The sequence below is a fragment of the Salmo salar genome, chromosome 19 (assembly GCF_965601325.2).
Source record: "Salmo salar chromosome 19, fSalSal1, whole genome shotgun sequence".
Taxonomy (NCBI): domain Eukaryota; kingdom Metazoa; phylum Chordata; class Actinopteri; order Salmoniformes; family Salmonidae; genus Salmo; species Salmo salar.
In genome coordinates this window covers 60,322,093-60,346,808 of record NC_138309.1, presented here as the reverse complement: position 1 = coordinate 60,346,808, position 24,716 = coordinate 60,322,093, and the positions used below count along the sequence as shown (strand labels likewise).

Genomic DNA, 24,716 nt, shown 5'->3' with positions numbered 1-24,716 from the left:
GCGTTTGATTTATTATTTCCGGGTTTTGAGTTATGGTCTATGTTGGGGTATTTCTATGTGAAGTCTGGTTGATCTGTTTCTATGTTGAGTTATTTGGGGTGGACTTCCAATTGAAGGCAGCTGTGTGGTGTTGCCTTTGATTGGAAGTCCTATATTAGTTGGGTGTGTTTGTCTGTGGATTGGTGGGAGATTGTTCCGTGTTTAGTGTGTGTAAACCTAACAGGACTGTCAGTGTATCGTGCGTTCGTTTTTGTTATTTTGTATGTTCGTTTTGGAATTTATTAAAAGTTCAAAATGAACCATCTCAACTCTGCTGCATATTGGTCCTCATTTTCCGATGATGATTTCGCCATATCGTCCTCCGACGAAGAAATCCCTGACAAGCATTTTCACATTATTTTATAAATACATTTACATACAGTTGAAGTCGGAAGTTTACCTTAGCCAAATGCATTTAAACTCAGTTTTTCACAATTCCTGACATTTAATCCTTGTAAAGATTCCCTGTCTTAGGTCAGTTATTTTATCCCCACTTTATTTTAAGAATGTGAAATGTCAGAATAATAGTAGAGAGAATGATTTATTTCAGCTTTTATTTCTTTCATTCCCAGTGGGTCAGAAGTTTACATACACTCAATTAGTACTTGATAGCATTGCCTTTAAATTGTTTATCCTGGGTCAAATGTTTCGGGTAGCCTTCCACAAGCTTCCCACAATAAGTTGGGTGAATATTGGCCCATTCCTCCTGACAGAGCTGGTGTAACTGACTCAGGTTTGTAGGCCTCCTTGCTCACACACGCTTTTTCAGTTCTGCCCACAAATTTTCTATAGGATTGAGGTCAGGGCTTTGTGATGGCCACTCCAATACCTTGACTTTGTTGTCCTTAAGCCATTTTGCCACAACTTTGGAAGTATGCTTGGGGTCATTGTCCATTTGGAAGACGCATTTGCGACCAAGCTTTAACTTCCTGACTGATGTCTTGAGATGTTGCTTCAATATATCCACATAATTTTCCTCAATCATGATGCCATGTATTTTGTGAAGTGCACCAGTCCCTTCTGCAGCAAAGCACCCCCACAACATGATGCTGCCACCCCGTGCTTCACGGTTGGGATGGTGTTCTTCGGCTTGCAAGCCTCCCCCTTTTTCCTCCATACATAACGATGGCCAAACAGTTATATTTTTCTTTTATCAGACCAGAGGACATTTCTCCAAAAAGTACGATCTGCCCAGTGCGTGCAAACCGTTGTCTGTTTTTCTTTATGGCGGTTTTGGAGCAGTGGCTTCTTCCTTGCTGAGCGGTCTTTCAGGTTATGTCAATATAGGACTCATTTTCGTGGAGCGCCTGTTTCCTCCAGCATGTTCACAAGTCCTTTGCTGTTGTTCTGGGATTGATTTGCACTTTTCACATCAAAGTACGTTCATCTCTAGGAGACAGAACGTGTCTCCTTCCTGAGCGGTATGATGGCTGCGTGGTCCCATGGTGTTTATACTTGCATATTATTTTTTGTACAGATGAACGTGGTACCTTCAGGCATTTGGAAATTGCTCCCAAGGATGAACCAGACTTGTGGAGGTCTACAATTCTTTTCTGAGGTTTTTGGCTGATTTCTTTTCATTTTCCCATGATGTCAAGCAAAGAGGCACTGAGTTTGAAGGTAGGCCTTGAAATACATCCACAGGTAAACCTCCAATTGACACAAATTATGTCAATTAGCCTATCAGAAGTTTCTGAAGCCATGACATAATTTTCTGGAATTTTCCAAGCTGTTTAAAGGCACAGTCAACTTAGTGTATGTATACTTCTGAGCCACTGGAATTGTGATACAGTGAATTATAAATTAAATAATCTGTCTGTAAACAATTGTTGGAAAATTGCTTGTGTCATGCACAAAGTAGATGTCCTAACCGACTTGCCAAAACTATAGTTTGTTAACAAGAAATTTGTGGAGTAGTTGAAAAATGAGTTTTAATGACCCCAATCTAAGTGTATGTAAACTTCCCGACTTCAACTCTATGCACGGTCACTCCCTCCACTATGTCCTCACCCCTGTCTGCCGCGCTGTGGTTTGCTGTGATGCCTCTCCTCTGTGTCACTCTGTCCTCCTCCTCTTCCTCGTGATGGGGAGCGGGTTCGGGCCCTGGGACTGCTGGAGCTCCTCACACCTACAGAGGCCCTGCGACCCTAGAGAGAGAGGGGAACAAACAAGTACACAAACACACACACTGATTATATAAATACATAGGCTGAATGATATAATTGTGTTGACACTTACACAAACCCAATCTCACAAATTGTTAACTAAAAGTAGCTTAAAGCATAGCTCCCCAATAAACATTTTCCCACTGCATCTCCATACTGTGCCTCTCAGTACCTGTCCAGGGATGGGATTGGATCTAGCAGCCTTGTTGGGCAGGGCCATGGTATCAGGCATTGTCATGCTGTTATCACTGTTAGCACGCAGGAGGGGGTGGGGGTGAGCCATGAGGAGAGGGAGCGTGCGTGCACTCTCTCCTCTTTTGGGAGCATACTTTGGGAATTCCAGAAAGGGCACTGAGAAAAGAGAGTGACAGGTAGGTGGGAGAGCAGTAAGGTTAGTGGAAGAGGGGGAGAGAAAGAAGGAGGGAATATTGTGAGAGTGTGAACAATTATCAACCAGACCCAAGTGATTCGGATGGAAAGACAATACACAAGCAACACGGATGGACTTGAACACCACACACACAACCCTGAAACTGGGCAAGCAATCATCAAAAGGATAACTTGAGGTAAAAGGGATACTTCGGGATTTTGGCAATAAAGCTCTTTATGTACTTCCCCTCAGTCAGTGGAACTCATGGCTATCGTTTTTTTTTCTCTGCATCCATTATGAAGGAAGTTAGAGGTAGTTTTGCGGGCCAATGCTAACTAGTACAATAACTGGAAGTCTATAGTCTACGGTAACAGCTAGCTGTTGGGGCAGCAGGTAGCCTAGTGGTTAGAGCGTTGGGCCAGTAACTGAAAGGCTGCTAGATCGAATCCCCAAGCTGACAAGTTAAAAATCTGACGTTCTGCCTCTGAACAAGGCAGTTAACCCAATGTTCAATGGTAGGCCGTCATTGTAAATAAGAATTCTTAACTGACGTGCCAAGTTTAAAAAAAAAGCTGTTACCATAGACTCCCAGTCATTCAGCTAATGCCAGTTAGCAACTTCCTTTGAAACTGCACATAAATGGTATCCACAAGTTCAGGCCACCTCTGAACCAACACAGGGCTTTCAGAAACAAAATAGTTTGCAAAATGTCTAGGGATTAGCCTCTATTCTGATCCAATGCACCACTTCAAATACTATCTATCAGTGTGATCAAACAACTTAAGATGACAAAAGACAACATATATTGTGAGTCAAAGGTTGATTGATGAAGCAGAACATTCATACCAAATGATGCACTGAAAGGTGTTTTATAGCAGACAGAACAAAACAAATATAGTAGACACTCATGCATCAAAACACACTACCAATCACTCCCGAATCTGAAGATAACCCAAGTGGAGGACCAAAACTTACCTACATCTGCATCTCTGTGGTTTTTGATGATTTCCCCGATTTCAAAATGGCCTGACATTACTGCTACCTTCAAAACACAAACACATGTAGACACACAATTACATGCAACTGTGCAACACTCCCCCTAATACATGCACCAGGTACAGGAGCAATTCTACAAAAACACAGAATTTAATAAATGCTTTGCAAATAATACATTTAAAACAAGCAACTGATTTTTAACTCAATGGTTTATTTACCTGTTTATTTTATTTTTTAATTTCACCTTTATTTAACCAGGTAGGCCAGTTGAGAACAAGTTCTCATTTAAAACTGCGACCTGGCCAAGATAAAGCAAAGCAGTGCGACACAAACAACAACACAGAGTTGCACATGGAATAAACAAACATCCAGTCAATAACACAATAGAAAAAGTCTATATACAGTGTGTGCAAATGGCGTAAGGAGGTAAGGCAATAAATAGGCCATAGTAGCGAAGTAATTACAATTTAGCCAATGAACACTGGAGTGATAGATGTGCAGATGATGATGTGCAATACTTGTGTTTAAATAAAAGAGCAAAAAAGTAAAAAAAAACAATATGGGGATGAGGTAGATAGTTGGATGGGCTATATACAGATGGGCTGCGTACAGCAGCAGCGATCGGTAAGCTGCTCAGCGATCGGTAAGCTGCTCAGATGCTTAAAGATAGTGAGGGAGATATGTCTCCAACTTCAGCGATTTTTGCAATTCGTTCCAGTCATTGGCAGCAGAGAACTGGAAGGAAAGGTGGCCAAAGCAGGTGTTGGCTTTGGGGATGACCAGTGAGATATACCTGCTGGAGCGCGTGCTACGGGTGGGTGTTGTTATGGTGACCAGTGAGCTGAGATAAGGCGGAGCTTTACCTAGCAAAGACTTATAGATGACCTGGAGCCAGTGGGTCTGGCAACGAATATGTAGTGAGGGCCAGCTGACGAGAGCATACAGGTCGCAGTGGTGGGTGGTATTTGGTGCTTTGGTGACAAAACAGATGGCACTGTGATAGACTGCATTCAGTTTGCTGAGTAGAGTGTTGGAGGCTATTTTGTAAATGACATCGCCGAAGTCGAGGATCGGTAGAATAGTCAGTTATACGAGGGTATGTTTGGCAGCGTGAGTGAAGGAGGCTTTGTTGCGATATAGGAAGCCGATTCTAGATTTAATTTTGGATTGGAGATGCTTAATGTGAGTCTGGAATGAGAGTTTACAGTCTGCCAGACACCTAGGTATTTGTAGTTGTCCACATATTCTAAGTCAGAACCGTCCAGAGTAGTGATGCTAGTCGGGCGGGAGGGTGCAGGCAGCGATCGGTTGAAAAGCATGCATTTAGTTTTACTAGCATTTAAGAGCAGTTGGAGGCCACGGAAGGAGTGTTGTATGGCATTGAAGCTCGTTTGGAGGTTTGTGAAAACAGTGTCCAAAGAAGGGGCAGATGTATACAGAATGGTGTCATCTGCGTAGAGGTGGATCAAGGAATCACCATCAGCAAGAGCGACATCGTTGATATATACAGAGAAAAGAGTTGGCCCGAGAATTGAACCCTGTGGCACACCCATAGAGACTGCCAGAGGTCCGGACAACAGGCCCTCCGATTTGACACACTGAACTCTATCTGACAAGTAGTTGGTGATCAAGGCTAGGCAGTCATTTGAGAAACTAAGGCTGTTGAGTCTGCCGATAAGAATACGGTGATTGACAGAGTTGAAAGCCTTGGCAAGGTCAATGAAGATGGCTGCACAGTGCTGTCTTTTAGCGATGGCAGTTATGATATCGTTTAGTACCTTGAGCGTGGCCCAGGTGCACCCGTGACCAGCTCGGAAACCGGATTGCACAGCAGAGAAGGTACGGTGGGATTCGAAATGGTCAGTGATCTGTTTGTTAACTTGGCTTTTGAAGACTTTAGAAAGGCAGGGCAGGATGGATATAGGTCTGTAACAGTTTGGGTCTAGAGTGTCACCCCCTTTGCAGCTTTCCAATCTTTAGGGATCTCGGACGATATGAAAGAGAGGTTGACCAGACTGATAATAGGGGTTGCAACAATGGCGGCGGATAATTTTAGAAAGAGAAGTTCCAGATTGTCTAGCCCAGCTGATTTGTACAGGTACAGGTTTTGCAGCTCTTTCAGAACATCTGCTATCTGGATTTGGGTGAAGGAGAAGCTGGGGAGGCTTGGGCAAGTAGCTGCGGGGGGTGCAGAGCTGTTGGCCGGGGTTGGGGTAGCCAGGAGGAAAGCATGGCCAGCCGTAGAGAAATGCTTATTGAAATTCTCAATTATCGTGGATTTATCGGTGGTGACAGTGTTTCCTAGCCTCAGTGCAGTGGGCAGCTGGGAGGAGGTGCTCTTATTCTCCATGGACTTTACCGTGTCCCAAAACTTTTTGGAGTTAGAGCTACAGGATGCAAATTTCTGTTCTGTCCTGACTTCCCTGAAAAGTTGCATATCACGGGGACTATTCGATGCTAGTGCAGTCCACCACAGGATGTTTTTGTGCTGGTCTGGAGAGAACCAAGGGCTATATATATGTTCTTAGTTCTACATTTTTTGAAAGGGGCATGCTTATTTAAGATGGTGAGGAAATTACTTTTAAAGAACGACCAGGCATCCTCTATTGATGGGATGAGGTTAATATCCTTCCAGAATACCCAGGCCAGGTCAATTAGAAAGGCTTGCTCGCAGAAGTGTTTTAGGGAGCGTTTGACAGTGATGAGGGGTGGTTGTTTGACCGCGGACCCATAGCGGATGCAGGCAATGAGGCAGTGATCGCTGAGATCCTGATTGAAAGAGCAGAGGTGTATTTGGAGGGCAAGTTGTTCATGATAATATCTATGAGGGTGCCCATGTTTACAGATTTAGGGTTGTACCTGGTGGGTTCTTTGATAATTTGTGTGAGATTGCGGGCATCTAGCTTAGACTGTACGAGTGCCGGGGTGTTAAGCATATCCCAGTTTAGGTCACCTAACAGAACAAAATCTGAAGATAGATGGGGGGCAATCAATTCACATATGGTGTCCATGGTATAGCTGGGAGCTGAGGGGGGTCTATAACAGGTGGCAACAGTGAGAAACTTAATTCTGGAGAGATTAATTTTTTAATTTAGAAGCTCGAAATGTTTGGGCATAGACCTGAAAGGTATGACAGAACTTTGCAGGCTATCTCTGCAGTAGATTGCAACTCCTCCCCCTTTGGCAGTTCTATCTTGACGGAAAATGTTGTAGTTGGGGATGGAAATCTCAGAATTTTTGGTGGCCTTCCTAAACCAGGATTCAGACACGGAAAGGACATAAGGGTTGGCGGAGTGTGCTAAAGCAGTGAGTAAAACAAACTTAGGGAGGAGGCTTCTGATGTTAACATGCATGAAACCAAGGCTTTTACGCTTACAGAAGTCAACAAATGAGAGCGCCTGGGGACACACAGGGCCTGGGTTAACCTCTACATCACCGTGGAACAGAGGAGGCGTAGGATGAGGGTACGGCTAAAGGCTATCAAAACTGGTCGTCTAGTACCTATAATAACCCTGAAACCATGACGTTGTTATTGATACCTGAAAGGGGGTTTGTCCATGCTTGTTCTTCATTTCCTTATTGGCACCTCTGTAGAGCAGAACACGAACACAGCTTTCCTGATAGGCCAGAAAGAAAGTCACTGTTTTAAGGCTCAGTGCAGTCAAAAATGTAATTTCCTGTGTTTTATTTCTATTTCCACACTTTGAGGTTGGAATAATTCTGTGAAATTGTGAAAGTGATGATAATGCCCTTTTAGTTTAAGAGATGTTAAATTTCAGCCTGTTTTTGGTGGGAGGGAGTTTTGGTAAATTAGTTAATAGACCAATAAGAAAGAGATTTACAAGCCTCTCTGCCAATAACAGCAAATGTAATGTTTTCCCCTCCCCACTCAGACCACTCCCAGAAAGTTCTAGCAACATACTTGCTTGAGAAATTGCTCTTTGCTAAGAAACTATTTGTTTATTTTTTTACCATTTTAATTGTAAAGGTACTTCATTGTTATCCAGAAATGATTTGAATTTCGGTAAAAATGGCTGCAGCAGACCTTAACTTGATTCAGGACTAAAGTATCATACAGTAGTTTTGGAACTCACATACCAGTTTCTTTAAGTTCAACTTTGAATGGACACACACACACACTCTTTATTGCGTATTTTAAATTATACTTACCTTATTATACAGGGCACAAATGTGAAGTGCAGTGTTCCCTGAGGCATTCTGAGAAGTGGTATCTGCCCCATAGAACAGAAGGTGCTCCAGGTGCTGGGCAAAACCATTCTGGCAGGCCTTGGGGGACGGTGTGTAAAGAAAGTATAAATCTAAATATCTAAATATGACAATTATTAGCAATAGAAAATCTCAGGGGTTGTAGAAGGATCATCACGTCACAATCAATTTCAAACAAATGAAATATACTGTATGTAGCAACATTTGTGACAACATGAAAGATAAACAGAATAGAAAGATATAGAGTTGATGAATACCTGAACCATTGCAAAATAAAATGATATAAATAAGCTTTGACTTCCCCTTCTGCTTAAAGGTTTTCTCTTTCTTTTTTGCACTTGAAATAACACAAGAAACCAAATTAAAGAAGTACCACAGGACACTACACAAGCTAATGTGAACAAAAGTAAAATAGCATGACACCACACTGGTGAACAGCACAGCACAGAAAAATTGAGGAAATGATGCAGATAGAAGATGTCAGCACGAGATGGTATCTAATGTCTATTCGCATTGGACTCAACAGTTACATTAAATGAATGTACGGATTTGGCACTTGGGAAGGATCACTGTTTCAGGAAGAAATGACCAATCTCCTCTTTCTTTCTTTCTTTCTTTCTTTCTTTCTTTCTTTCTTTCTTTCTTTCTTTCTTTCTTTCTTTCTTTCTTTCTTTCTTTCTTTCTTTCTTTCTTTCTTTCTTTCTTTCTTTCTTTCTTTCTTTCTTTCTTTGTTTCTTAACCACTTTGAGACCATGGAAGGTCATGTAAGGTCATGACCCTAAGTGTTACTCTTCCCCCAACTTCATGACTTAAATCGAAGTATTAATGGATTACATGATGAGTACCTTGTGTATTTCTTGCATTCCAAATTCCTCTTCATCCCTGAGCTGTGGAGAGAAAGGAAGAGCGGAGGAAAGGGAATGAATGGAAAGAGATGAGTGAGAGTGTTTCTCAATGGAGGAGAAAGGAGAGTAGAGAAAGAGGGATGAAATGTTTAAGACATGGACAGGACAGGAGACTGAAAGTAAAGTAAAACCTAATGTACTATACCAACGTATGATAATACACAGAAGACAAAAATATGAATAGACAAAAAAACAACAGTATACATGTCACCTTCCACAAATGATCCAGTTATTGTGTGTGACTAACAAATTTCAGTTCATTACTATAGCTACCGCCTTGGTCCAGTCAGTGTAATTTTGTAGATATCATATCTCTATGGCAAGACACATCCCTCAGCCAATTTTTGTCAAAATAGGGCCAGTGCTGTCTGAGACATTGTTTGTGACAATCATACGGATGGAGACGATTCTTTTTTTATTTTTTAGGGAAATTGATCTGCTTTAGACAGCCAGACGGATACCTGGTGAGACTCCTCCCAGCCGTTTTCATCTCTCACTCCCAGTCTGGCCCTGTAGTAGAGTAGGGTCTCGCAGCAGGAGGTGTCGCCACCTATCAGCACTGAGTGGTACAGCGGGGTCAGGCAACATCTGTCTTTGTAATCAGGAGACGCTCCCATGGATAGTAGAGCCTTGCAAGGATGGAGAAAATACATGCTTATTAAACCCATGGTGTGGTGTGTGTGTGTGTGTGTGTGTGTGTGTGTGTGTGTGTGTGTGTGTGTGTGTGTGTGTGGTGTGTGTGTGTGTGTGTGTGTGTGTGTGTGTGGTCCTAGTTACCAGCAGCGCAACATGATTGTGTGCCCTGACAGCCTTGTGTACAGCTGTCAGTCCATCTCTGGTTCTGAAGTCGACATGGGCCCCACCTTGAACGAGCGCCCTGATCCCCTCCACTGTCATACCAGATTGCACCGCCACAGACAGGGGAGACTCTGAAGATGAGCGAGCGAGAGAAAGGAGGGAGGGGGAAATGGAGGATCAAGAAGAGAGGGAGGAGCAGGGAAAGAGTTTGAGATTATGGGGGTTGTTAATATCGGTAATGATCATTTGACATTTGACTGAAAACAGTGTCAGAGTCATGCAGTAGTAACCCTATCAAGCTAGTTTTCAACTCACCTCCATTGTCAGGGTCATGGTAGTTTGGGTCGAGACCTTTGTCCAGGACCTTTGATATCTTATCTAATGATCCACTCACAATGTAGTCCATGAACTTTTTCAGACTCGCCTGCAATGGAAGATGTTGACTGGACATTAAAAATATTGGTCTGCCATAAACTTTCATTTCCATAGCTGTAAAAATATGTTTCACCTAAAAAAGGGGACATAGGAAGTACCTTGGTGTGCAGTTTAGTAAGTAGTTTTTCATCCAGGTTTGTTTGTTTGTATACCCTGGTCTTGTACCTAAACTGTGGAACAGAAAATATTTGCAGTAGAATCAAATCTTTAAAACCATCTGAAGGATGAAAACATGTTATTTTCATACCCCTGGCTTCAACCTTGCCTAATCTAAACACTGTAGTCCTTCTGGAACCAACTCTAGCCCTGACCTCTTACATATTTGGAACCCCACCCAGGTCATAAACACCCGCAACAGACACACCACCAGAGGGCATCATAATATCAGTGCATGGGTATCACTGTACTGTGTATTGCTTTCACAATAAGTGGAGCTCCGCAGTGAAAAATCGAAGCACTGCAAACCCACTAAAAAACAAATGTATATAAATACATCTATCCAAATCTGTTTTGACCTACAAGCTGGTTGTGTTTAAGGTTGAGGTCAAATCAATGCATATCAAGTCAGTTAAAGAAAATGCAATGAAAATCTGACTTGGAGCCAGCCCATTAGTCTTAATGAGTTTTTAAATGCACTCCCTGAAAAGTCTCAAGCTAAATAGGATACGAATACACTACCGTTCAAAAGTTTGGGGTCACTTAGAAATGTCCTTGTTTTTGAAAGAAAAGAAAAAAACTGTCCATTAAAATAACATCAAATTGATCAGAAATACAGTGAAGACATTGTTAATGTTGTAAATGACTATTGTAGCTGGAAACGGATGATTTTTAATGGAATATCTACAGTTGAAGTCAGAAGTTTACATACACCTTAGCGAAGTACACTGCTCAAAAAAATAAAGGGAACACTTAAACATCACAATGTAACTCCAAGTCAATCACACTTCTGTGAAATCAAACTGTCCACTTAGGAAGCAACACTGATTGACAATACATTTCACATGCTGTTGTGCAAATGGAATAGACAACAGGTGGAAATTATAGGAAATTAGCAAGACACCCCCAATAAAGGAGTGGTTCTGCAGGTGGGGACCACAGACCACTTCTCAGTTCCTATGCTTCCTGGCTGATGTTTTGGTCACTTTTGAATGCTGGCGGTGCTTTCACTCTAGTGGTAGCATGAGATGGAGTCTACAACCCACACAAGTGGCTCAGGTAGTGCAGCTCATCCAGGATGGCACATCAATGCGAGCTGTGGCAAAAAGGTTTGCTGTGTCTGTCAACGTAGTGTCCAGAGTATGGAGGCGCTACCAGGAGACAGGCCAGTACATCAGGAGACGTGGAGGAGGCCGTAGGAGGGCAACAACCCAGCAGCAGGACCGCTACCTCCGCCTTTGTGCAAGGAGGAGCAGGAGGAGCACTGCCAGAGCCCTGCAAAATGACCTCCAGCAGGCCACAAATGTGCATGTGTCTGCTCAAACGGTCAGAAACAGACTCCATGAGGGTGGTATGAGGGCCTGACGTCCACAGGTGGGGGTTGTGCTTACAGCCCAACACCGTGCAGGACGTTTGGCATTTGCCAGAGAACACCAAGATTGGCAAATTCGCCACTGGCGCCCTGTGCTCTTCACAGATGAAAGCAGGTTCACACTGAGCACGTGACAGACGTGACAGAGTCTGGAGACGCCGTGGAGAACGTTCTGCTGCCTGCAACATCCTCCAGCATGACCGGCTTGGCGGTGGGTCAGTCATGGTGTGGGGTGGCATTTCTTTGGGGGGCCGCACAGCCCTCCCTGTGCTCGCCAGAGGTAGCCTGACTGCCATTAGGTACCGAGATGAGCTCCTCAGACCCCTTGTGAGACCATATGCTGGTGCGGTTGGCCCTGGGTTCCTCCTAATGCAAGACAATGCTAGACCTCATGTGGCTGGAGTGTGTCAGCAGTTCCTGCAAGAGGAAGGTATTGATGCTATGGACTGGCCCGCCCGTTCCCCAGACCTGAATCCAATTGAGCACATCTGGGACATCATGTCTCGCTCCATCCACCAACGCCACATTGCACCACAGACTGTCCAGGAGTTGGCGGATGCTTTAGTCCAGGTCTGGGAGGAGATCCCTCAGGAGACCATTCGCCACCTCTTCAGGAGCATGCCCAGGCGTTGTAAGGAGGTCATACAGGCACATGGAGGCCACACACACTACTGAGCCTCATTTTGACTTGTTTTAAGGACATTACATCAAAGTTGGATCAGCCTGTAGTGTGGTTTTCCACTTTAATTTTGAATGTGACTCCAAATCCAGACCTCCATGGGTTGATAAATTGGATTTCCATTGATTATTTTTGTGTGATTTTGTTGTCAACACATTCAACTATGTAAAGAAAAAAGTATTTAATAAGATTATTTATTTCATTCAGATCTAGGATGTTGTTGTTTAAGTGTTCCCTTTATTTTTTTGAGCAGTATACATTTAAACTCAGTTTTTCACAATTCCTGACATTTAATCCTGGTAAAAATTCCCTGTCTTAGGTCAGTTAGGATCACCACTTTATTTTAAGAATGTGAAATGTCAGAATAATAGGAGAGAATGATTTATTTCAACTTTTATTTCTTTCACCACATTCCCAGTGGGTCAGAAGTTTACATACACTCAATTAGTATTGGGTAGCATTGCATTTAAATTGTTTAACTTGGGTCAAATGTTTTGGGTAGCCTTCCACAAGCTTCCCACAATAAGTTGGGTGAATTTTGGCCCATTCTTCCTGACAGAGCTGGTATAACTGAGTCTGGTTTGTAATCTGTCTGTAAACAATTGTTTGAAAAATTACTTGTCATGCACAAAGTAGATGTCCTAACCGACTTGCCAAAACTATAGTTTGTTAACAAGAAATTTGTGGAGTGGTTGAAAAATGAGTTTTAATGACTCCAACCTAAGTGTATGTAAACTTCCGACTTCAACTGTACATAGGCGTACAGAGGCCCATTATCAGCAACCATCACTCCAGTGTTCCAATGGCACGTTGTGTTAGCTAATCCAAGTTTATTATTTTGGAAGGCTAATTGATCATTAGAAAACCTTTTTGCAATTATGTTAGCCAGCTGCTAGCACAGTTAGCACACATAGTACCCGCAAAACACCAGTCTCAACGTCAACAGTGAAGAGGCAACACCGAGATGCTGGCCTTCTAGGCAGAGTTCTCCTGTCCAGTGTCTGTGTTCTTTTGCCCATCTTAATCTTTTATTTTTATTGGCCAGTCTGAGATATGGCTTTTTTTTGGGTGTCGTTGAGACTGGTGTTTGCGGGTACTATTTAGTGAAGCTGCCAGTTGAGGACTTGTGAGGCATCTGTTTCTCAAACTAGACACTCTAATGTACTTGTCCTCTTGCTCAGTTGTGCACCGGGGCCTCCCACTCCTCTTTCTATTCTGGTTAGAGCCTGTTTGCGCTGTTCTGTGAAGGGAGTAGTACACAGCGTTGTACGAGATCTTCAGTTTCTTGGCAATTTCTTGCATGGAATAGCCTTCATTTCTCAGAACAAGAATAGACTGACGAGTTTCAGAAGAAAGTACTTTGTTTCTGGCCATTTTGAGCCTGTAATCGAACCCACACATGCTGATGCTCCAGATACTCAATTAGTCTAAAGAAGGCCAGTTTTATTGCTTATTTCATTCAGAACAACAGTTTTCAACTGTGCTAACAATTGCGAATGGGTTTTCTAATGATAAATTAGCCTTTTAAAATGATAAACTTGGATTAGCTAACACAACGTGGCATTGGAACACAGGAGTGATGGTTGCTGATAATGGGCCTCTGTAAGCCTATGTAGATATTCCATTTAAAAAATCTGCCATTTCCAGCTACAAGAGTCATTTACAACATTAACAATGTCTACACTGTATTTCAGATCAATTTGATGTTATTTAATGGACAAAAAAAGTAGCTTTTCTTTCAAAAACAAGTACATTTCTAAGTGACCCCAAACTTTTGAACGGTAGTGTATTATTATTGCATCACTCTCTAACATCCAGTGTCTCCCATCAAAATACCTCCAGGTAAGGCACCCCTTTCTCAAAGGACTGTGGGTAGTCTCGGAGGCAGCGCTCCTCCTCCAGGAACATGGCATCTCGTCCCTCTCCGGCGGGTTGGAAGAGGCCATAGTTGTAGATGTCCCACAGTGGCTCGCTCAGCGAACAGACGACCTGCTGCTTGGCACTCCACACCGTGAAGTCAGGGTCAAACTGCAGACACCTCTGACAGAGGGAGGAGATGAGAGACGAGAAAGCACAGTGGACAGTTAATAGGTATGAAAATCATGAGTGTATTATTTTCAAGGTGGTGTGTGTGTGTGCGTGCATGCGTGTGTGAGTGTTGGGTGGAAGCAAGGATTGGGGCAAAGGTGAGTTCTACATTTTAAATGCCATTTGATTTGACTGGAAGGTGTATAATTAGCTTGACATACAATTTGTGATCCAAATCTAAAGCATCATGGCAGTTAATTATTTATAACATGGTGACATTTTAGCGACAAGGCTGTATTATCGGCTCGTGATTGACAAGAGTTTGTTTTAAAAGTAGACATAGAAAGTACTTTATGGAAATTAGTTTCACCTTTCTATCATTGGCCTTTTACTGGTCTCATTGAAAACTGACAATAATCATGTTTACTCTACTTGAAATAAACAAATAATCTAACCGATCTAGCATACTAACTATTGAGCGTCAAATGTGCTCATTCGCTGCAAAGCTACTAATTCAGCTATCACCATTCTGACTCATTTGAATACAAATGAAATGTGTGTAAATTATTAATCAGTTGCCATGTCTATTAACTATCTAACAAGACTCAAGACACACAATGAGACTCAATAATTACAAGGACCCAGAGTACAACACTCACTCTGTCAACTAAACCAGTTATCTGCCTTAGCCATAACCTTAGACCTGCATTGCAATCAATGGAAGACAGAGATTTTCTTCATAGACTTCTTTGGAGGATAAAGCGCTTTCCCCCCCCACGTATGTCTGTGTTTGATACACTAGAGGCTTTCTGGTCACAATGGACAATGTCTTTGATGTTTTTATATGCATCTGGTAACTTTGCATTAATATAATTTTATGCTGATGTTTATGGAGTATATTTCCATATTATTGTTTTATTTTTAGGGGGACAACATTTTCTATAGTTTTCTCCCCCTCTGTCTAGCCGTTTGATACTGTAGCCAACAACACATGGCGAGATCATTAGAGGAGCAATGTACCCGTTGCCATAGCAATGCCGTCCCTTGGAGGAAATACCTGAGTGTATGTGTGTGTGTGTGTGTGTGTGTGTGTGTGTGTGTGTGTGTGTGTGTGTGTGTGTGTGTGTGTGTGTGTGTGTGTGTGTGTGTGTGTGTGTGTGTGTGTGTGTGTCTATGTGTGAGAGAGACGTGTGTATGCAAGACGTATGGTGTGTGTGATTCCTGGGAGAGAGCGGAACTTCAGAAAGTATTCACACCCCTTGACTTTTTCCAAATGTTGTTGTGTTACAGCCTGGATTTGAAATGGATCAAATGTAGATTTTTTGTCACTGGCTTACACACAATACCACATAATGTCAAAGTGGAATTACTGTTATTCAAAATGTTTACGAATGAATTCAAAATGAAAAGCTAAATTGTCAATAAGTATTCAAGCCCACTGTTATGGCAAGCCTACATCATTTCAGGAGTAAAAATATGCTTAACAAGTCACATAATAAATTGCATGGACTCATTCCGTGTGCAATGACAGTGTGTACCCTCTTAAAGGGGGATGGGGACGGGGACAGGGGGAAGGGGTGGAGGGCGGGGAGGGGATGCATTGAATAACACATTCATTAATGGCATAACAAGACAGTACGACAATACATCATAAGGAATAAGGTTTTGAAGTGTCTGTCCTATATCTAGTGTAGTAGATATAGACTACCAGTCAAAAGTTTGGACACACCCTACTCAAGGGTTTTTCTTTCTTTTTACTATTTTCTACATTGTACAATAATAGTGGAGACATCAAAACTATGAAATAACACATATGGAATCATGTAGTAACCAAACAAGTGTTAAACAAATCAACATATATTTTATATTTCAGATTCTTCAAAATAGCCACCCTTTGCCTTGATGACAGCTTTGCACACTCTTGGCATGCTCTCAACCAGCTTCATGAGGAATGCTTGTCACGACTACTGCCGAGGGCGGTTCCTCTCCTTGTTCGGGTGGCGCTCGGCGGTCGTCGTCACCGGCCTACTAGCTGCCATCGATCCCTTTTTCATTTTTCTGTTAGTGTAACGGCGTTGGTAGTCGTGATTAGGAATGAGGCGCAGGAAGCAACGAGCACAGGGAGTGTTGTACTTTTAATAACACTTTGAGAAAGAAAATCAAAGTTCCCAAACACAGGGGAATAAATAAAGTGTGACAATGCCAAGCCGAACATGAACAAGACAGTCGGAAACAACAATTAATCCCGCACGAAAAGGAGCGGGCCAGCTAACCTAAATAGCCCTTCTAATGGCTAATTTACCACAGGTGTGTAAAATAAAAAAAAGGGAAAAGCAAAGGGAATCGGTGGCAGCTAATAGACCGGTGACGACGACCGCCGAGCGCCACCCGAGCAGGAGGGGGCGCCACCGTCGGTGGGAATCGTGACAGTACCCCCCTCCTGACACCGGCCTCGAGGTCGACCCAGAGGGCGAGGGGCAGGGCGATCCGGACGGAGGTGGTGGAAATCCCTCAACATAGATGGGTCCAGGACGTCCTCCGCCGGCACCCAGCACCTCTCCTCCGGGCCGTACCCCTCCCAGTCCACGAGGTACTGCAGGCCCCTCGCCCGGCGTCTCGAGTCCAGAATGGCCCGTATGCTGTACGCCGGGGACCCCCCGATGTCCAGAGGGGGTGGAGGGACCTCCGGCACCTCATCTTCGTGAAGGGGACCAGCTACCACCGGCCTGAGGAGAGACACATGAAACGAGGGGTTAATACGGTAATAGGAAGGGAGTTGCAACCGATAACACACCTCGTTTATCCTCCTCAGGACTTTGAAGGGCCCTACACACTGCGGCCCCAGCTTCCGGCAGGGCATGCGGAGGGGCAGGTTCCGGGTCGAGAGCCAGACCCTGTCTCCCGGTGCGAACACGGGCGCCTCACTGCGGTGGCGGTCAGCACTCCTCTTCTGCCGCGCACTGGCCTCCTTGAGTGAGTTCTGGACGGCTCTCCAGGTCTCCTTGGAGTGCTGGACCCAGTCCTCCACCGCAGGAGCCTCGGTCTGGCTCTGGTGCCATGGTGCCAGGACCGGCTGGTAACCTAACACACACTGAAAGGGTGATATGTTAGTTGAGGAGTGGCGAAGTGAGTTCTGGGCTAATTCAGCCCAGGGAATATACCTCGCCCACTCCCCTGGCCGGTCCTGGCAATACGACCTCAGGAACCTGCCCACCTCCTGGTTCACCCTCTCCGCCTGCCCATTGCTCTTGGGGTGATAACCGGAGGTCAAACTGACCGAGACCCCCAGCCGCTCCATAAACGCTTTCCAGACCCTGGACGTGAACTGGGAACCTCGATCAGAGACAATGTCCTCCGGCACCCCGTAGTGCCGGAAGAAGTGGGTAAATAGGGCCTCCGCAGTCTGCAGGGCCGTAGGGAGACCGGGCAATGGGAGGAGACGGCAGGACTTAGAGAACCGATCCACAACCACCAGAATCGCCGTGTTCCCCTGAGAGGGGGGAAGATCTGTTAAGAAGTCGATGGACAGGTGCGACCATGGTCGTTGTGTAACGGGGAGGGGCTGTAACTTCCCTCTCGGTAGATGCCTAGGAGCCTTACTCTGGGCACACACCGAACAGGAAGAGACATAGGACCTCACGTCCTTAGCCAAGGTGGGCCACCAGTACTTCCCCCTTAGACCCCGCACTGTCCTCGCCTCACCAGGATGACCCGCAGTAGGTAGCGTGTGCGCCCACCGAATCAAACGATCACGAACACCGAGCGGCACATACATGCGCCCTACGGGCACCTGCGCAGGCGCAGGTTCCAACACTAATGCCCGCTCGATGTCCGCGTCCACCTCCCATACCACTGGTGCCACCAGCCTAGATGCTGGAATGATGGGAGTTGGATCGATGGGCCGGTCCTCCGTGTCATAGAGACGGGACAGCGCGTCGGCCTTAGTATTCAGGGAACCCGGTCTATAGGAGATGGTAAACCTAAACCGGGCGAAGAACATGGCCCACCTCGCCTGACGTGGATTCAGTCTCCTCGCTGCCCGGATGTACTCCAGGTTTCGGTGGTCGGTCCAGATGAGAAAGGGGTGTTTAGCCCCCTCAAGCCAGTGCCGCCACACCCTCAGAGCTTTAACCACCGCTAGCAACTCCCTGTCCCCCACATCGTAGTTACGCTCCGCCGAACTGAGCTTCTTCGAAAAGAAAGCGCAGGGGCGGAGTTTCGATGGCGTACCCGAGCGCTGTGATAGCACGGCACCCACCCCAGCCTCAGATGCGTCCACCTCCACTACGAATGCTAAAGACGGGTCCGGGTGCGCCAACACGGGTGCGTCGGTGAACAGCGCCTTCAACCTCTTGAAGGCTCCGTCCGCCTCCGTCGACCATCGCAAACGCACCGGCCCCCCCTTCAGCAGTGAGGTAATGGGAGCCGCTACCTGGCCAAAACCCCGGATAAACCTCCGGTAGTAATTGGCAAAGCCTAAGAACCGCTGCACCTCCTTCACCGTAGTTGGAGTCGGCCAATTACGCACGGCCTTAACGCGGTCACACTCCATCACCACCCCCGTGGTGGAAATGCGATAACCCAGAAAGGAGATGGCTCGTTTGGAGAACTCACACTTCTCAGCCTTAACGTATAGGTCATGCTCCAGCAGTCTACCAAGCACCTTGCGCACCAGGGACACATGCGCGGAACGGGTGGCGGAATATATCAGAATGTCATCGATATAGACAATCACGCCCTGCCCGTGCAGGTCCCTGAGAATTTCGTCAACAAAGGATTGAAAGACGGCTGGAGCATTTTTCAACCCATACGGCATGACGAGGTACTCATAATGGCCTGATGTGGTACTAAAGGCGGTTTTCCACTCGTCTACCTTCTTGATCCGCACCAGATTATACGCGCTCCTGAGATCCAATTTTGTGAAGAACTGTGCTCCGTGAAATGATTCCACCTCCGTAGCGATGAGAGGTAGTGGGTAACTAAATCCCACCGTGATAGCGTTTAGACCTCGGTAATCAATGCACGGACGCAGACCTCCCTCCTTTTTCTTCACAAAAAAGAAACTCGAGGAAGCGGGTGAGATGGAGGGCTGAATGTACCCCTGTCCCAGGGATTCCGTGACATATGTCTCCATAGCCGCCGTCTCCTCCTGTGACAAGGGGTACACGTGACTCCTGGGAAGCGCAGCGTTTACCTGGAGATCTATCGCACAATCCCCCTGTCGATGGGGTGGTAATTTAGTCGCCCTCTTTTTACAAAAAGCGATCGCCAAATCGGCTTATTCAGGGGGAATGCGCACGGTGGACACCTGTTCTGGACTCTCCACCGACGTGGCACCTATGGAAACTCCTAGACACCTCCCTGAACACTCCTCTGACCACCCCTGGAGAACCCCCTGTTTCCACGAAATACGGGGATTGTGACCAGCCAGCCAGGGGACCCCCAGCACCACCAGAAACGCAGGCGAATCAATAAGGAAAAAACTAATGCGTTCCTTATGATTCCCCTGCGTTACCATGTCCAGTGGCACCGTAGACTCCCTGACTAGCCCTGACCCTAATGGTCGGCTATCTAGGGAGTGCACGGGGAAAGGGGAATCTATCGGCACCCGCGGAACGCCCAGCTTAATGGCAAGTCCACGGTCCATAAAATTCCCAGCTGCGCCTGAATCGACTAGCGCCCTATGCTGGGAAGAGGGGAAAAATTTAGTAAAAAAAACTGGTAAAAACACGTGACCAACAGGGGGTTCTGGGTGAATCTGGTGCTGACTCACCTGAGGTGACTGAGAAGTGTTCTGCCTGCCATCTCGACTCCCTGACTGGCTCCTCCAGCACCGGTCGGCCGTGTGTCCTCTCCGACCACAGCTGGTGCAGGAGGAGCCACCTCCTCCGGTGCCCCTTGGCACGGCTCCTCCCACCTCCATAGGGGTAGGAGCGGGGGTGCACGGGGGTGGAACGGGCAGGACCCTCTCCGAACAGCAAATTGTCCAGACGTATGGACATATCAATCAGCTCGTCCAGGGACAAAGCTGTGTCCCGACAGGCCAGCTCCCTGCGGACGTCCGCCCGGAGACTGCAGCGGTAGTGGTCTATGAGGGCCCTGTCGTTCCACCCCGCCCCAGCAGCCAAGGTCCTAAACTCCAGCGCGAAGTCCTGCGCACTCCTCGTCTCCTGCCTGAGGTGGAACAGCCGTTCACCCGCCGCTCTTCCTTCCGGAGGGTGGTCGAACATGGCCCGAAAGCGGCGGGTGAACTCTGGGTAGTGGTCCCTCGCCGAGTCTGGACCGTTCCAGACCGCATTAGCCCACTCCAGAGCTCGGCCCGTCAGGCAGGAAACGAGGGCACTCACGCTCTCCTTCCCCGTGGGAGCAGGTCTGACGGTGGCCAGGTACAGCTCAAGCTGGAGCAAAAACCCCTGGCACCCAGCCGCCGCCCCATCGCACTCCCTCGGGAGCGCCAAACGAAGCGCGCCAGAGCCAGACGTCAGGGGAGGCGCAGATGGCTGTATCGGGGGAGGTGGAGGTGGAGAGAGGATACCACTTCTCTCCCATCGGTCCATCCTCTCCATCATCTGGTCCATGGCCGATCCGATGCGATGTAGGACTGTCGTGTGGTGGAGCACGCGTTCCTCCATCGAGGGCAGAGGAGTGCTCGCTGCTTCCGCTGATTCCATACCTTTATGGTGGTGCGGGATTCTGTAACGGCGTTGGTAGTCGTGATTAGGAATGAGGCGCAGGAAGCAACGAGCACAGGGAGTGTTGTACTTTTAATAACACTTTGAGAAAGAAAATCAAAGTTCCCAAACACAGGGGAATAAATAAAGTGTGACAATGCCAAGCCGAACATGAACAAGACAGTCAGAAACAACAATTAATCCCGCACGAAAAGGAGCGGGGCCAGCTAACCTAAATAGCCCTTCTAATGGCTAATTTACCACAGGTGTGTAAAATAAAAAAAAGGGAAAAGCAAAGGGAATCGGTGGCAGCTAATAGACCGGTGACGACGACCGCCGAGCGCCACCCGAGCAGGAGGGGGCGCCACCGTCGGTGGGAATCGTGACAGTTAGTTATGTCTTTATGAGTTACACCTGTTTCCCATTAGTAATTAGTTGTATTATTTAAGCCCGCCTCTCCACCTGTTCTGTGTGCGGGCTTGTTACGTGTCGTCACTTTGTATGTTTTGTGGTACATGTATTTTGGACTTCGGGGTTATTGTTTCGCCCTGTTGTGTTTGGACATATTTCCTCGGTTTTCAGTACTTATTAAATTACATATTGTACCAAACATTTTCCTGCTTCCTGTGCCTGACTCCACACCCACGAAGCCCAAAGTGTTACGAAAGCCCGCACCATAGAAATGGAGTCAGCAGAAGCAGCCACCACCCCTCTACCATCGATGGAGGAACAGGTCCTCCATCACACCACCGTTCTCCATCGGATTGGGTCAGCCATGGACCAGATGATGGAGAGAATGGATCGATGGGAGAGGAGTGGTCTCCTCCCTTCACCTCCGGTTCACCCGACGAGCTCACCTCCTCCACTCCCTTCCCCGTCTGGATCTGGGGCACTACGTCTTACGCCTCCGAGGGAGTATGATGGAGCAGCGGCAAGGTGCCAGGGATTCCTATTACAACTTGAATTATACCTGGCGAACATGAGGCCGACTCCCTCGGGGGAGGAGAGCGTGAGCCTCCTCATCTCCTGCTTGATGGGCCGAGCATTGGAGTGGGCCAACGCTGTGTGGAATGGACCCGATTCCGCACGAAACAACTACTCTGAGTTCACCCGCCATTTCAGGGCCGTCTTCGATCATCCCCCGGAAGGAAGAGCGCGCAAGATTTTGCCCTAGAATTCCGGACTTTTGCGGCTGTAGCTGGGTGGAACGACAGGGCCCTAATAGATCACTACCGGTGTAGCCTCAGGGAGGACGTCCGCAGGGAGCTAGCGTGTCGGGACACTACACTCTCCCTAGATGAACTGATCGACATGTCTATACGACTGGACAATCTGCTGGCTGCCCGCGGGCGTTCAGAGAGGGTCCTGTCAGTTCCAGCTCCTAGCCTGCCTGCACCGATTCCTATGGAGCTCGGGGGAACTGCGTCAAGGGGAACCGGAGGAGGGCGCCCCTCCTGCACCAATTGTGGTTGACGAGGACACACGGCCGACCGGTGCTGGGGGGGTCCCTCTGGGAGTCGAGAAGGCAGGCAGAACACTCCTCATTCATCCCAGGTGAGTCAGCACCACACTCACCCAGAATCCTCTGTTGGTCATGGGTTTGTCTTAATTTTTTTCCTTGATTTTGCTCCCTTTTCCCAGCATAAGGCGCTAGTCGATTCAGGCGCAGCTGGGAACTTTATGGATAGCGGACTAGCCCTTAAGTTGGGAATTCCGCTGGTACCGTTAGAATCCCCTTTCCCCGTGCACTCCTTAGATAGCCGACCATTAGGGTCAGGGCTGATCAGGGAGACCACGGTGCCACTGGACATGGTAACGCAGGGGAATCATAAGGAACAAATTAGTATCTTTATTATCGACTCACCTGCATTTCCAGTGGTGCTGGGGGTGTCCTGGTTAGCTAGTCACAATCCTAAGATTTTGTGGAAACAGGGGGTTCTCCAGGGATGGTCAGAGGAGTGTTCAGGTAGATGTCTAGGTGTTTCCATCGGTGCCACGTCGGTGGAGAGTTCAGACCAGGTTTGTGCATTCCCCCTGAGTATGCCGATTTGGCTCTCGCCTTCTGTAAAAAGAAGGCGACTAAATTACCACCTCATCGACCGGGGGATTGTGCGATAGACCTCCAGGATAACGCTGCGCTTCCTAAGAGTCACGTGTACCCATTGTCTCAGGAGGAGACGTTGGCTATGGAGACATATGTCACGGAAGCTCTGGGGCAAGGGTACATTCAGCCCTCCATTCACCTGTCTCCTCGAGTTTCTTTTTTGTGAAAAAAAGGGGGGAGGTTTGTGTCCGTGCATTGATTATAGAGGTCTCAATTCTATCACAGTGGGGTTCAGTTACCCGCTACCTCTCATTGCTACCGCAGTGGAATCATTTAACGGAGCGCGTTTTTTCACGAAACTGGATCTCAGGAGCGCTTATAATCTGGTGCGTATTCGGAAGGGAGACGAGTGGAAAACCGCATTTAGTACCACATCGGGCCACTATGAGTACCTCGTCATGCGGTATGGGTTGAAGAATGCTCCAGCCGTCTTTCAATCTTTTGTGGATGAGATTCTTAGGGACCTGCACAGGCAGGGAGTGATTGTGTATATCGATGATATCCTTATTTACTCCTCTACACGCGCCGAGCATGTGTCTCTAGTGCGCAAAGGGCTTGGTAGACTGCTGAAGCATGATCTATACGTCAAGGCTGAGAAATGTGAGTTCTTCAAAAAAGCCGTTTCCTTCCTGGGTTATCGCATTTCCACCTCAGGGATGGTGATGGAGTGTGATCGTGTTAATGCTGTGCGTAATTGGCCGACTCCCACCACGGTGAAGGAGGTGCAGGGTTTTTGGGTTTTGCCAATTACTACCGGAGGTTTATCCGGGGTTTTGGCCAAGTTGCGGCTCCCGTTACCTCACTTTTGAAGGGGGGACCGGTGCGTTTGCGGTGGTCGGCTGAAGCGGACAGAGCCTTCAACCAGTTGAAGGCGCTGTTCACTGATGCGCCCATGTTGGTTCGATGGGCTCATACGCTACCTTCGTAGGGTCATCCTGGGGTGGCGAGGACAGTGCACGGCCTTAGGGGGAAGTACTGGTACCACCTTGGCTAAGGCCGTGAGGTTTTATGTCTCTTCCTGCTCGGTATGCGCCCAGAGCAAGGCTCCTAGGCACCTTCCTAGAGGGAAGTTACAACCCCTCCCCGTTCCACAACGGCCGTGGTCTCACCTGTCGGTGGACTTTCTTACCGATCTTCCCCCGTCTCAGGGGAATACCTCGGTTCTGGTAGTTGTGGATCGGTTTTCTAAGTCCTGCTGTCTCCTCCCATAGCCCGGTCTCCCTACGGCCCTACAGACTGCGGAGGCTCTATTCACCCATGTCTTCTGGCATTACGGGGTGCCGGAGGACATCGTCTCTGATCGGGGTCCCCAGTTCACGTCCCATGTATGGAGGGCGTTTATGGAGCGTCTGGGGGTCTCGGTTAGCTTGACCTCCGGTTATCACCCCGAGAGCAATGGGCAGGTGGAGAGAGTGAACCAGGAGGTGGGTAGGTTTCTGCGGTCGTACTGCCAGGACCGGCCAGGTGAGTGGTCGAGGTATTTACCCTGGGCTGAGGTGGCGCAAAATTCACTCCGCCACTCATCCACTAACATGTCGCCTTTCCAGTGTGTGTTAGGCTACCAGCCGGTCCTGGCACCATGGAGGATTGGGTACAGCGCTCCAAGGACACCTGGAGAGCTGTGGAGGAATCCCTCAAACAAGCAGGAGAAATGCAAAAGAGGAGCGCTGACCGCCACCGCAGCGAGGCTCCCATATTCGCACCGGAGACAGGGTCTGGCTCTCGATCCCGAAACCTGACCCTCCGCTTGCCCTGCCGGAAGCTGGGTCCG

General features: G+C 47.2%; 1 protein-coding gene across 1 annotated transcript in view; it reads right to left on the bottom strand.

Annotated features, from left to right (window-relative positions):
- Window positions 1-23,839, bottom strand: part of LOC106579239 (SH3 and multiple ankyrin repeat domains protein 1) — a 44,772-nt gene extending 20,933 nt beyond the window's left edge. Inside the window, exons 1-10 of the mRNA XM_082965531.1 lie at window positions 23,744-23,839; window positions 13,979-14,182; window positions 10,034-10,105; window positions 9,816-9,924; window positions 9,480-9,631; window positions 9,164-9,331; window positions 7,110-7,322; window positions 3,550-3,616; window positions 2,377-2,555; window positions 2,050-2,186 (exon numbers count right to left, since the gene is read on the bottom strand). Coding sequence (XP_082821657.1) covers window positions 2,050-2,186; window positions 2,377-2,555; window positions 3,550-3,616; window positions 7,110-7,322; window positions 9,164-9,331; window positions 9,480-9,631; window positions 9,816-9,924; window positions 10,034-10,105; window positions 13,979-14,182; window positions 23,744-23,839 — 1,397 coding nt within the window. The remainder of the gene's footprint in view (window positions 1-2,049; window positions 2,187-2,376; window positions 2,556-3,549; window positions 3,617-7,109; window positions 7,323-9,163; window positions 9,332-9,479; window positions 9,632-9,815; window positions 9,925-10,033; window positions 10,106-13,978; window positions 14,183-23,743) is intronic.
- Between the last annotated feature and the right edge of the window lie 877 nt (window positions 23,840-24,716).